The sequence below is a fragment of the Clarias gariepinus genome, chromosome 28 (genome assembly GCF_024256425.1).
Source record: "Clarias gariepinus isolate MV-2021 ecotype Netherlands chromosome 28, CGAR_prim_01v2, whole genome shotgun sequence".
NCBI lineage: Eukaryota > Metazoa > Chordata > Actinopteri > Siluriformes > Clariidae > Clarias > Clarias gariepinus.
In genome coordinates, this window is record NC_071127.1 from 10,373,354 (window position 1) to 10,386,566 (window position 13,213).

The window sequence follows — 13,213 nt, forward strand, 5'->3', positions numbered from 1 at the left end:
GAGTTGTTTTTATTTATTGCTTTGTGGCTGCTTGAGTCGGAATGATGATGTGACGTATTTCAGTGTTAAGAAGACGCTATTGTGCTGCTACTCAACAGAACGGTTGAGGGAAAAAAAATAAATAAGACACGTGTATATAGTAGATGTGTTAAATATAAATATAAGTATATATATTTCTAGTCGATTAGGGAGGGGAGAATGAAGCGGCGCAATGCGGACTGCAGCAAACTCCGTCGCCCGTTAAAGCGGAGCCGTATCGCCGAGGGAATACACGGCAGGTACGCGGGGAGGAGGCGCACCGCAGCCCGGCTGCTTCAGCACCACCGCCGCCGCGCCGAATATAGTCTTTTGTATTTTTCCCCCCTCTCAGTAGAAAATGTTCACTTACAAATTGTGTATTTTTTCCAGACAAGAATTATTAGGCTAAGCTAAGTCATTTGGGTTAATTTAATAACGGCCTAGAGTTAGCCTTTAGCTAAAACAGTCAGTTTAACGGGTAATGGAATTTTTAAATTTAAAATTGTGCTCGCGCGCAGTGCATGTAAGTGTAATGAAGCAGCGCGTGTGCATGGCAGCACATCTCCAGCTCATCAGGTTGCTCTGAGCCAGCATGGCATGGTAGATATGACACCAGATCTACTTTCTTAAACCTTGTTTAAGATGTAGACTTTTCACACATTCATTAACGAGCCTCAGTCTCACCTATAACACGAGTTGCTTACAGTAAGCCTTGACTTCCTGTAACCATCATGATTTCTCTGAGAACAGTCTTGAACAGCTGGTTTAGTTAATATGTAAAGTGAATAAAAGTGGGAAAAAGCAACGCTCAAATCATCAAGTTCAAGCTCAAAGTTCAGCTGCCAGCTAATGAGCCTGCTGCATGTTTACTTCTCGTCTTATCTCATCATGATAACAACTACAGATTGTTTCTGGCCTCGCTGTGAATGTTCAAACCAGTGCAAAAAAAAGAATATCCTTGCTATTTGATTCTGTGAACGGTCCTCCAACGTGACACATTTTTACCTCTTGTTTCGCAGTACCTTCCTGTACCTGAAGTTCCTTCTCGTGTGGGCTCTGGTGCTTCTGGCAGACTTTGTCCTGGAGTTTCGCTTTGAGTACTTATGGCCTTTTTGGCTCTTCATCAGAAGCGTGTACGACTCCTTCAGGTACCAGGGACTGGTGAGTATCAAAATACTTACCAGCTACATTATACGAGGGTACTGCGCTCCAGTTTCATTAAAACTTCTGCTGTTCGCTGTCATCTTATCAGGATTGTCTGTCACTGCTGTGCGGATGTGAACTGTTGCATCAGTTCATTTGTAACTTTGTTACGAGCAAAAATTAATGCCCCCACTTGTAATTTGAATAAAAGAAGAGTGGCGTTAAGCAATCTGTTTTTTGTTTGTTTGTGGTCTGAGGGTGTACCCGGTAACAACATAAGCAGAAGAATTTGGATAGCTTTAAACTAATTTTGGAGCGATACTCTAAGGATGGTACAAGTTTCTTAAAGAGAATCATTACTGGTGACGAGACATGGATTTATCACTTTACGCCTGAGAGTAAACAGCAGAGTATGGAATGGAAACGTCCTCAGTCGCGACTGAGAAAAGTCAAACATCAGTTGAAACATTTATGCTTTCAGTTTTCTTGGATTCTCAAGGGCCAGTATTGGAACATTATCAGAAAAAAAGGTTTATTTAAGGACTTAAGTCTAAACTGCAAATTATATGGTGATGACTGCCATCCGTGATTTTGCAATCTGCATCTGTACACTTCTGCTCACATTGTTAACACTCTGCAAAAACTTTGTTTTGAGGTGTTAAAGCATAGTCCTGATCTTGCTCAATCAGACATTTAGCTGTTGGGTCCCCTGAAAGCAGCCCTACGTGGATGAACTTTCACTGGTGAAGTTCGCCACGAACGCACCGCTGACTTCACTTCTTAATCAAAAGTGAATCTTCATCCTTGTAGGGCTGCTTTCAGGGACCTTAACAGGCGAAAGTCTGATAGAACAAGATCAGCTCGCAGCTCACCCTAAAACTTTTATAAAAGTTAATAAAAATAAATTCTACAGCCTAAGTGGGAGTGATTTGCGGCTCACCCTTGTATATCAGCGGCACTTAACTGGCGAAGACACCATGACGCAACATGCCGTAAGAGAGCAATCGTCAAAATCAGGGTGACATGTTTTTGAAAATGCTGTTTTTCAGTGTCCGTATGTCCTGAAATGTTGCATTCGTCTTATTCAACACCAAAGTTCTTAAGACAAACTCCTAACGCCAGAAAAATTACATCCAACACTAACATGTGCTAAGCATCTCCTCTCAGAAAGCCTTATCATAGCAACATTTTTAATTTGCATCTGTCATCCAAGACCTTGTATACATCACGTATAGAAATTATAAGAATAAGTGCAATCATATAAAACTGAGCAGTAACAACTGTCAGAGCAGCTGTTATGGAAAACGAATCAGCACCCTCTGACCCATCGCTGATGTGGTGTTATAGCTAATAATGTGCCATCACGTTTTGTTGCCTTAACGGCTTTATAGCATCATTATGATGAATGCATTAAAGACATTGTACTGGCTCCAGATCACTTAAGTGTAAAATTAAGTGGATTAGTCGCATATTTATAAATAAATAAAAACATCACCTTTTAACTGATGTCTCGGTTAGAAATGAGGCCTAAATAATCTGCTTGAACCTCCCAGTGATTAATCATTGTCACATATTTAAAGCTAACACTGATAAATGGAAAACAGTTGTATTAAGTTTGCAACATTTCCTTGTTTTTAATATCTGCATAACTATCACAGTGTGGGAAGTTAATTACATTTCTAATGGGAATTCTGTTTCTCACATATTACACAACCAGAGTTTGTTTACAAATTTAAAAACACATTTTTTTAATGCTTCTAAAGGCATTCAGTCTCCTAAAGTGAACACATTGTTAACTTTTTTTCTTTTATTACTTTTTGTCTTTCAGGCGTTTTCTGTGTTCTTTGTTTGCGTTACGTTCACCTCAGACATCATATGCCTGCTGTTCATCCCTATGCAATGGCTGTTTTTTGCTGCCAGCACTTACGTTTGGGTGCAGTATGTATGGCACACAGGTATGTTTTGTTATTATGACAAAATATTATTATAACCTTTTTTATTTATATATTGTGTGTACAGCGACAATTTATCAATTGATTTCCAGCTCACTGAATGTTCATGGGAATGACTGCCACGTCAGCCAGGACTCCCAGGTTGATAAAAATGCTCCTTGTATAATAATTGTCAGGTTTATTGATCATTACAGTTGATTATTACAGCAGGATATGTTGTAAACTATTGTTGAAATTGTTCAACATTCTCATGTTTAAAAAAAATCTGCATCCCAAATGAATTAAGTTTTTTTTATTGCCCTTTCTTCATTTCTGTGGATATTTAAAAGCCTCTGCTTGAAATGCAAGCCATTTCACTACTTTTATTTTTGTCTTACCTCCACCCTCTTCATTAAACATTTAGCACGCATGCATATTTAACCTCACATAAAAAAAAATACAAGACTTCCTCTGATAATTCTCTATTAACCAGAAATGAGGTGCTGAAGAGTATCTAAAAAGACTAAAATTTCCAGGAATAAATCTAAGACGGTTGAGGAATTTAAATTATTCATCTTTGTCACATATTTAATATTCAACACAATTTCTGCAAGAGTTTTGCTGTGTGTGTGTGTGTTTGTGTCTGTGTGTATTTGTGGCTGGTTGTTGCTAATATGAGAGCACTGTCTAAGATGGAAAGTGAAAATCTTTCCGTTACTGTTGAATAGAATGTCTTTAGCTAATGGTGTGTGGTTGTGTGTCCTTAGAGCGAGGTGTTTGTCTGCCCACAGTCTCTCTGTGGATCCTCTTCGTCTATATCGAAGCCGCCATCCGCTTCAAAGACCTGAAAAATTTTCACGTGGGCCTGTGTCGTCCTTTTGCTGCTCACTGGTATGTAGGGATGGGAACCACCAGGGGCCACCTGATACGATATTATCACGATACCTACACTAGGTGTAGGTTCAATTTGTATTGCGATACTGTGACTATCATGATTTTAAAAATATCCTGGTTGTAAATTAGTTTATTTCCCCCATATTTTATTACAATTTTGAACACACTTAGACAATGATTCGCTCCTACCACAAAAGAAACTAAGCTGCCTGCCTGTGCGTAAATAGTTTGGAGTACACCGCCTCTTGGATTATAGAGGGCCTGCAACCACCTCAAATACAAGATCAAAAAAAAAATTGATTTTAGAGTCAGTGTAGCAATAAATGAATCGTGATATGTAACTTAATCAGTTTTCCCCATCTCTACTGATAAGGCTGTTTAACGAGATGTCTTGCGCGTATACATCAAAAACACAACAAGCAGTCAGGTGGCAGGTTTTATTGTCTTTTATTTTCGCAGATAGGTCACTTGTATGTGCCATATTATTATAGTATGTGCTTCTTAGCACACTGGTAACAGACCTGTTAGTGCATATGTGTAGCTATGGTTGCAGTGTTGGTGTGTTGGGGTATCATGAATGGTTATGATGTATGACTGGATATTTGCCACACTGGATTTATTATTATTATTGTTTTTTTAAAACACCAATTAAAATGCATTTTTGTCTATTCCCACTTTTTTTTTTTTTTCTTGGTTCGGGTTCCTTACTGCTTACAGTACACTCAATCCATCTGGTCATCGTAGCTACATCCAAGCCTATTCATTCTATCTCCTCTTATATTTGTATGCTTGTGTTTAAGCATGTACTGCAAATGAGTCGGTGAGGAAAAAGGCTGTTTGTTTTTTGATAAGCTCACTTTCAGGGAAAAAAAAGATAAACATGAGTCAGAAGGGGATAATGAGGTGTGTGGTATTCTTTAACAGTCATTTGCTTCCAAGAAATAAAAAAAGAAAACAAAATTTGAGGAAATGTGGACAGGCAGCACCTAACATGTGTGTACAAAACAGTACCCATAATGCATTGCATATAAACATTAAGGCATTACCTTCCCTTATGTTACATTGCTATCATCGTTGCCACTCTAATTTTTTTATTTTTTTCTAAGACACCTGGACACTATTTTGAAACACCTCAGTGTTGCTACTGGACTGAAAGCTGTTAGAAAAAAGGCAATCAGAAACAATCACTTTAAGCAATAGACCTTTATGGTCCTAGTGTCCGAGGGGAAAAACCCTTACATCATTGCTGAGTCCCATACTAGCATCACTAACGTTAAAAGAGAGCTAGATTCAGGGTTGGAGGTGGAACAGCTATTGTAATGTAATTGATAAATGAGCTACCTTGTTTCTGGATCATTGCCTGTAACCGAATAACAAATGTGATGTTTTGTACCACTTATTGTACATCGGTTTGACTAAGGTGGCATCAAACCAAGGAGCTTTGTCCTATTTGTTTTCTCCACAGCATTGGCTATCCAGTGGTGACGCTGGGCTTCGGCTTCAAGAGCTACGTGAGCTATAAGATGCGCCTCCGGAAGCAGAAGGAGGTGCAGAAGGAGAATGAGTTCTACATGCAGCTCCTGCAGCAGGCCCTGCCTCTAGAACAGCAGATGCTACAGAAGCAGGAGAGAGAAGCAGAGGAAGGTAAGAAACACTTCATTTTATTATCTTTTTGTTTGTTTAACCTTTATCCAAATACCAATCACTGTGATTTGGATAAAGAACTATTAAAGAAGTTATCGTATACTAACTCTAGAAGTGACCATGAAGATGAATTGCAGAATGTCTGCTCATTATTACAACATGCCCTTTTTTCCCCCACAGTCCTCTAAGGATGAGGATGTTGGACATAAAAAGACTATAAGCAATAAAACCAACATAGATTTAACTTAATGTTTTCTTCCCCCTCCCCCCTTTTTTTTTAAAGACTTAGATGTCTATGTTCTTATTTTAGTCACCTTGTTCTGCCACATTTACTGCTGCTGAGTATTTTAATGATGTCTGTATTGACCTGTTTCTGGCAAATTGTTATGCTAATGAGCACGGTGGACTCACCGCATTTAAAAATCAGCATCTCCTAAGCTTAGAAGTGGAAATCTAACATCACACTGCTTTATTTTTATTTCTGATTTTATGAGGTGGTGGCCAGAATCTTCACACCTTTCCTCTGTAATATATAGACCAATCACCCCTTCTTCTTCTTTTCCTCCATCTAGGAGCGTCTAAGTCCATGTTGGATGCAGATCCAACGCATTTGGCTCAGAACGGCACCAAAAAGCTGCCCATCTCTTTCCCGGAGCTGGAGCAGCGGGCCAAGAAACAGCACCAGCACAGCATAGGAATCAACAACAACATCCTACACACCGTGGAGTCGAAGCTGCAGGACATTGAGTACATGGAGAACTATCTGAGCAGCAAGAGACTAAACAACGAGCTGAATGGCTGCACGGAGGACGTGGGTGGCACAGATGCAAGCACCGCCTCCTCTTCCTCCAGACATTACAAAAATTCCTCCCCACGCAGCCACATTTCCACCAATGGCAGTGTGCCATCCTCATCCAATAGGAACGAGAGGAAGCAGAAGAGCTTAGGGAAGAATGCCCAGCGAGAGCTGATGGAAAACTGTATACCCAACAACCAGCTCAGTAAACCTGACGCTTTAGTGCGGTAAGATGCCTCCTGATGTGTGGCTGTTTATAAGCAACCCATTTAGTGTGTTTTTATTTATTACATTTTTTTGTGGTGTTTATTTAGCATTATGTCGAGGATCTCAAGTCTCACCGCTTTGTAACAGAAGTACTAACTTTTAAATTTCTGTAGTTGCTGTGGTATAAGAGGAATAAAACATTTTGTGGTGTGCTGTTATTAAAAAAAATAATCAACTTTGCAGTGGTAACGTAACCAACCCAGTGGAAATCATTTAGCTGTATTTAGTCTTAAATGCTGTACCTGGTGTGTGTGTGTGTGTGTGTGTATATATGTGTATATATATATATATATATATGTATATATATATATATATATATATATATATGTATATGTATATATATTTATATGTATATATATTTATATATATATATGTGTATATATATATATATATATATATATATATATATATGTGTAAATATATATATATATATATGTATATATATATATATATATATATATATATGTATATGTGTATATATATAAGAAAAATGCTACTGTATACTAGATTATGTTGCCATTACCATTGTGTTCATTGTCTTATATTTATATAAGATTATAGCAAACATAAATTCATTCATTCTTCTGCAGTAACTGCTTAGGGGTCAAAATAGATCCAGAGCTGGAACCTTGGAAACAAGACACGTGGGATTCCAGTCCAAGACTGTACTTTATGTACTGTACACATTCATGTAGACTCTCTAGTTCACCTATACCCCTTTTCCACCAAGCCGGTTTAGGAACTAGTTCTTTGTTTTTAGACAGCCAAAGCACCAGCCCGCACGCAGAAAAAAACTTGCCTCAGAGCCTGGGGGCGGGATTATCACCACCAACTAAGTTTGTGACCTTCACCTTTTTTTACAAAAATGGACTCAATATGCAACAGGTAGCCTAAATGCTCTCTATTAAGATGAAGCCAGAAGAACCTGCAAAGCCATGTTGAAGTTGTTTTTTGCCATTGTTGTTTTTTTTCCCCTAGCATTGCTGGGAAAGTAGAGGCGTTCACAGACGTATACAGCGTCGTAATGATTTGACTCTCTATCCCATAAACAGGCTCTGAACCAGCACAAGACATAACCTAACACCTGGTTCAACTTGGGGGTAAAGGGGTACTAGTAGGCATCATCCTTCAGGAGGTGGAGGGAAAACCAAAAACCCAAAGGAAACCCACACTGGCACAGGGAGAACCCCTGACTGACTTTTGGATTGCAATAATTTTTAGTCCAGAAAAAAATTCAAAAATTGTCTGAAATAAAGAAACTAGTGACGTCTATGCACATTACAATTTTATTTATAGTATATCTATTTACAAAATGATATGACCGTTATAAGTCTAAAATCATTTTAAAATCCTAGACAGCCTCTTTTTAATTCTGAAAATATTTCTCAGTCCATGCTATGAATACTGAGTTGTAAACAGAATGCAAGTGATCGTTGTTGTGGAGGCTTTCATATGACCACCTATTTTATCTAGTGGTATACAACTAATAACTGGTGCATGTCTCAGATTCACCAAAACTGCACAATTTGTACCTGATGTGTTATAGTTTGAGTAAAATAAATTCTCCATGTTGTGATTGTGTGTGCAGTCTGGAACAGGATGTAAAGAAGCTGAAGGCTGATCTGCAGGCGAGCCGCCAGCTGGAGCAGGAGCTGCGCTCTCAGATCAGCTCTCTGAACAGCGCCGAGAGAAACACTCGCTCGGAGCTCGGCCAGCTCCGCCATGAAAACGAGCTGCTGCAGAACAAGTACGAATTCAACATGCCATCAAGACAAAGCAACTTTGTTAGTTCAAATGTGAATTGGAGCGTAGCATTTATATTTGTCTAGAGGTTCTGTAGAAAATGTTTTCATACTGCAGTAGATGCTCCAGTCTCTCTATCACTATCTACTAATGTGGAAGTCTGGTTGTACACAAGTTGCAAATAACCTGTGGTAATACACGAAGGTAAAACATTTAGGCTCATCATGCTGATTCAGCAAAACAGTCCAGCTTGGAGGAGTAGAAGCAGAAGTAAATGATTTTAAAACGAAACCAGGCCTTTCATATTAAAATCTGTGGTGCTGCCACATTTTTCTTTCCATAGGTTGAACAGAGGCACAAGGCTACACATTTGCTTAACAAAGCAAACCACCTAAATGCAAGCATAATTATTTCACTGTGCCCAATGTGCCAATACGTGCATCGGTAGAAGTGCAAATTTTATTAGACTGTGGTAAGAAAATGCAATGTTTTGGGTTCTCCTCACCCAAGTATAAAATGGTGGATCACAGGAAAGAGCAATAAGAAAACATTCCTTAGGGTGAAGTAAACTTAAATCATAAAATTCTTGTTGCTGCCATGTGAAAACCACCAGAAGAGTGAGAAGTGCAGATTTGGTACCGATTCCCCCTACCTCGTCACATTCTAGAGAGCAACGCCAGCCAGAAACTTTCTTCAGGGTGAATATGGGTTTGTAATGGTTAAACAATTGATTGTCTGCACAATTTATTCTCTATTTATAACTTTTTTGAGCTTCACCCATGTCATGTCTCATAAGCATTGTAACTAGTGGTGGACAAAGTACAAAAATACTGTACTTAAATAAAAATAGAGCTTTCACAGATGAAATATTACTTAAGTAAAGGTAGAAGTCCTCCATTTACAGTTGTACTTAAGAAAAAATATAAAAGTACTTGCTTTCAAATTTACTTAAGTATCAAAAGTACAGTAAGTCCCCTACATATGAACATTGGAGTTACGAACTTTCGAGGACACAAGCATGCGTTCACGTGTGTTCAGTCACGGAAGTCGATTCACATTTCCGTGTGTGCATGCATCCTCTGCAAGTGGTTGTGGTGTAGTGTACAGTACTGCATAGAATACGGTAGTGCAGTACAAGCCCTTGATGCCTGGAAGCAAGCATTAAAACACTGGGGATGAAGCTTGTATCGCTAAGGATCGCCAAGCAATAATGGCAAAGACAAAACTAAAAATAATTGAGAAAATGGAGCAAGGTGAAAAGATGGCCGACACTGCACATTTTTTTTATATGAATTGTTCAACCATCGGCACGAATCTAAAGGACAAGATCATGGAACATGTGAAGTCTGCTGAGCCAATGATGTCGACAATAATATCAAAGAAGCGTGGATAAATTATAGACAAGATTGAGATTCTCGGTGTATGGAGGCAGGATCATGGTTGGTTTCTGCTAATATACTGTGTATAGCCAATTGTGTTCATAACCTAGTAACTATTTAATGTTTGTTGGACTTGCAAACAAATTGGACTCACAAACAAGCTCTCGGAAAGGACAAGTCTTCGTATGGACAAGACTTGACCCTTCTATGGACAAGACAAGACCCTTCTTCCATCCTTCCTTCCTTCTTCTCTACAAACTTCCAAACTGTTAATGTGCTGTGTTTGTCTGATTTTTAAACACCTGCTATATTTTATGTAGGAATTATGCAATTACATACAATAGTCAGCAGGTGGCAATATTACCACTTTAAATAGTACACACCACTGTGGTTATGCTACACAATGCCATGCAAATTGTAGTGAAGTAGAAAATGCAGCTATTTCTTATAAGATGTAGTGAAATAAAAGTATTAAGCTCTACTTAAGTAATGACGATATTAAAGGAAATGTGAGTGTTTACCTTTTACCTCTGATTGTAACTGGGCTTACTTGGTGTAAATAATAAAAAGTACTGTTCAAAAGCTAATTAATTCATCATGATTTGTGTCTCTGCATCAGACTTCATAATGCAGTACAGTCCAAGCAGAAAGACAAGCAGACCATCACTCAGCTCGAGAAGCGGCTGAAGTCTGAGCTAGAGGCACGGACATTAGCTGAGAAACAGCTGAACGATGAGAAAAAGAGGAAAAAGGTGGAAGAGGCAACAGCTGCCCGGGCTGTCGCTCTCGCTGCTGCGTCTAGGTAAAGCCTGAAGAGTTAAAATTTTTTGTCCATCAGACACTGGGCAGCATCTTAAAAGCTACTACATACCAGTTATTCTTTAGGTTTGTGTGAAGATCTGTAAAGAAGTTGACTGTAGTAGAGAGGAAGTAGGGACAAGCATAAGTCAAAAGTATCTTATAAAAAAAAAAACTTCCATATCTCTTATGCCATCTTAAATCATTACAATTGGTGATGGACAATTGGACAAATTTTTTTTCTTTTCCGGATGCTCTAGAGGGGAGTGCACAGACTCCCTGAGGAGTCGAATCCGAGAGCTGGAATCTGAATGTAAGAAGCTCTCCCATGACCTGAAGTTCAAAGAGGAGCAGCTTCGAGAGCTGGAGGGCAAAGTACAGGTAAGCCACAAGCTTTTCACCAACACAAACCGTTCTTACATTCCAGCTTGCACAAGAAATTCAAGTGCAATACGTTGAGATCTGCATTTTTTTGTGCCGTTACACATGGTCACAGTGGCTGTGCCAGGCTTTTTTGCTGACGGCACCATTTTTAAAAGTTCACTAGTTTCATGGCTTCTTAAAGAAATGTATTGGACTTTTTAGGAAAGTCTAATGCATTTATATGGCTTTACAATAGGTTTAAAGTCAGAATAAGTTTAAGGGCCTCTAGAATGTTACCATTAATGGTGTCATCCCTCTTAAGCAGTCACAACATGTAGTGTATAGCTATTAGGATGCTTCACGAAGGAGGAAAAAAGGTGAATATGTAGAAAAAAATACTATACTAAGACATCACTTATGTTTTTACTTTTTTGCTAAATTTTTTCAGGAACTGCGCAAGTACAAAGAGAACGAGAAAGACACAGAGGTCCTCATGTCAGCTCTGTCAGCCATGCAGGATAAAACGCAGCACCTGGAGAATAGCCTGAGCGCCGAGACTAGGATCAAACTGGATCTTTTCTCAGCGCTAGGAGACGCCAAAAGGCAGCTTGAGATCGCACAAGGTATTTTTATCCTTTATACCAGTAAGACCAGTTTTTCTCAACTCTCATAATTGTCACACTCACACTCGTGCTGGTTTTTGATTGTATCTGTGCACAGGTCAGATTTTGCAAAAGGAGCAGGAGATCAAGGAGCTGAAGCAAAAGATAGCAGAGGTCATGGCGGTCATGCCGACCATCGCATATTCGTCCGATTCCAACAGCATGCCTCCTATTTCACCTCACTACTCGTCAAAGTTTATGGACACAAGCCCATCTAGCCTGGACCCCAACGCGTCCGTCTATCAGCCGCTTAAAAAATGACCCCGTTTGTTGACCAGGATCAGTATGCATACCTCCTTAAGAGTTTTCTTTTTTTTTTTTTTTTTTTACTATTATTATTATCATTCCTTTTCAGTAATCTGTACTGTGGTGTTGATTAAATTACAGGAGAAACAGGAAAGGTTCTAGGTTAAGAGAACCTGATTTGAAGTTTGCTTAGTTAGTTGTGCTATGGCTTACCTTTACTGCACAAAGATTTAATTTCGCTGTCTGCATTTTTGTGACTGTAAATGCTAGCCAGAGTGGCAGTTTTTTGTTAAAATAATATTAATTACTTTAAATGTAATTATTTTCTATATATATAAGTATTCATAAGTTACCAATTTCAATGTTTAAACATTTTGTTTAATTATCTTCCCAGTATTACCGTTTCTCTCAGACCTAAACCAGGTCTACTTGGTTGCCTTTATTTTTTTATTTTAACAGTTTTCCTGAAGTATCAACAGTGTTTTTATTCGCCCATGTTAATGACAAATTTCAGAAGAGACTAATATTGGTGTATTTTACAGTCAAAGCAAATCCTGTTTGTAAATGGACCGAACCTGAAATTGAGCTTGTATGCAGAAGAAAAGCGGATTGATTTCAAGACATTGTTTATTGCAGTGCCTTGAATTTTTTTCATTTTGAAGTAATTTAACTGATTCTCTCTTACCTAACCTGATGATCCTGTGTCACATAAACCTGCAACAGATCTAAATATTATAATTATCAAGTTTAAGTTATGATCGATTCTTCTTACCAAGAGGTACCGACTTGTTTACAACATTGAAATGATATAAACTTTGTGCTGAATGTTTGAATAATGTTAATTATAAGTGCCATGTACTTTCTTCACATAGAGACCTAATTTCTTATGTGACTCCTCTAAGATCTTCCTTATGTCAACACTCTCATTTTGCAGCAGGGATAATTTATAAAATATCATTGGTATTGTAAGGATGTGTCAAGCATCTTTGTCCAGTTAGAACCTTAAGAATTAAAGGTTGCTACATAATCCTTGTTAATTGCTCCTATGGTCTTGTCCCAACTTCAGAATAGTATTTCTGTGGATTGTAATGAAATTGTACCTTTTTTTCAAAGGGGTAACTTTTTGAAAAGTAAAAACTAAAGCATTTGCTTGTTTTGCTGTCTGGTTCTCTGATGGGGAATGATTTCAAGTAAAAAAAAAAACTAAACAAAAATACATTTCTGTTGCTGCAAAAATACATGTTGCTCCAGATGTTTCAGGGTTGGACCAATATACTGTAAACTTCCAGTGTCCTACCACTATGTAGAACTTTTTCTAATAGCCACACG

The 13,213-nt window shown here is 38.4% G+C and overlaps 1 protein-coding gene across 2 annotated transcripts; it reads left to right on the plus strand.

Annotated features, from left to right (window-relative positions):
- Window positions 1-10: 10 nt before the first annotated feature.
- On the plus strand, window positions 11-12,415 carry maco1a (macoilin 1a). 2 transcript variants are annotated; one of them, XM_053489595.1, is made up of 11 exons: window positions 11-278; window positions 1,038-1,179; window positions 2,990-3,116; window positions 3,860-3,983; window positions 5,452-5,630; window positions 6,203-6,653; window positions 8,282-8,440; window positions 10,435-10,617; window positions 10,874-10,994; window positions 11,425-11,599; window positions 11,697-12,415. In XM_053489595.1, exons 1-11 carry the CDS (start codon window positions 199-201, stop codon window positions 11,897-11,899), a joined length of 1,944 nt encoding a protein of 647 aa, XP_053345570.1. In that variant the 5' UTR covers window positions 11-198; the 3' UTR covers window positions 11,900-12,415. The 2 variants fall into 2 exon arrangements, with proteins under 2 accessions (XP_053345570.1, XP_053345571.1); XM_053489596.1 differs by lacking the exon at window positions 11-278 and adding an exon at window positions 532-618.
- The last annotated feature ends 798 nt before the right edge of the window (window positions 12,416-13,213 follow it).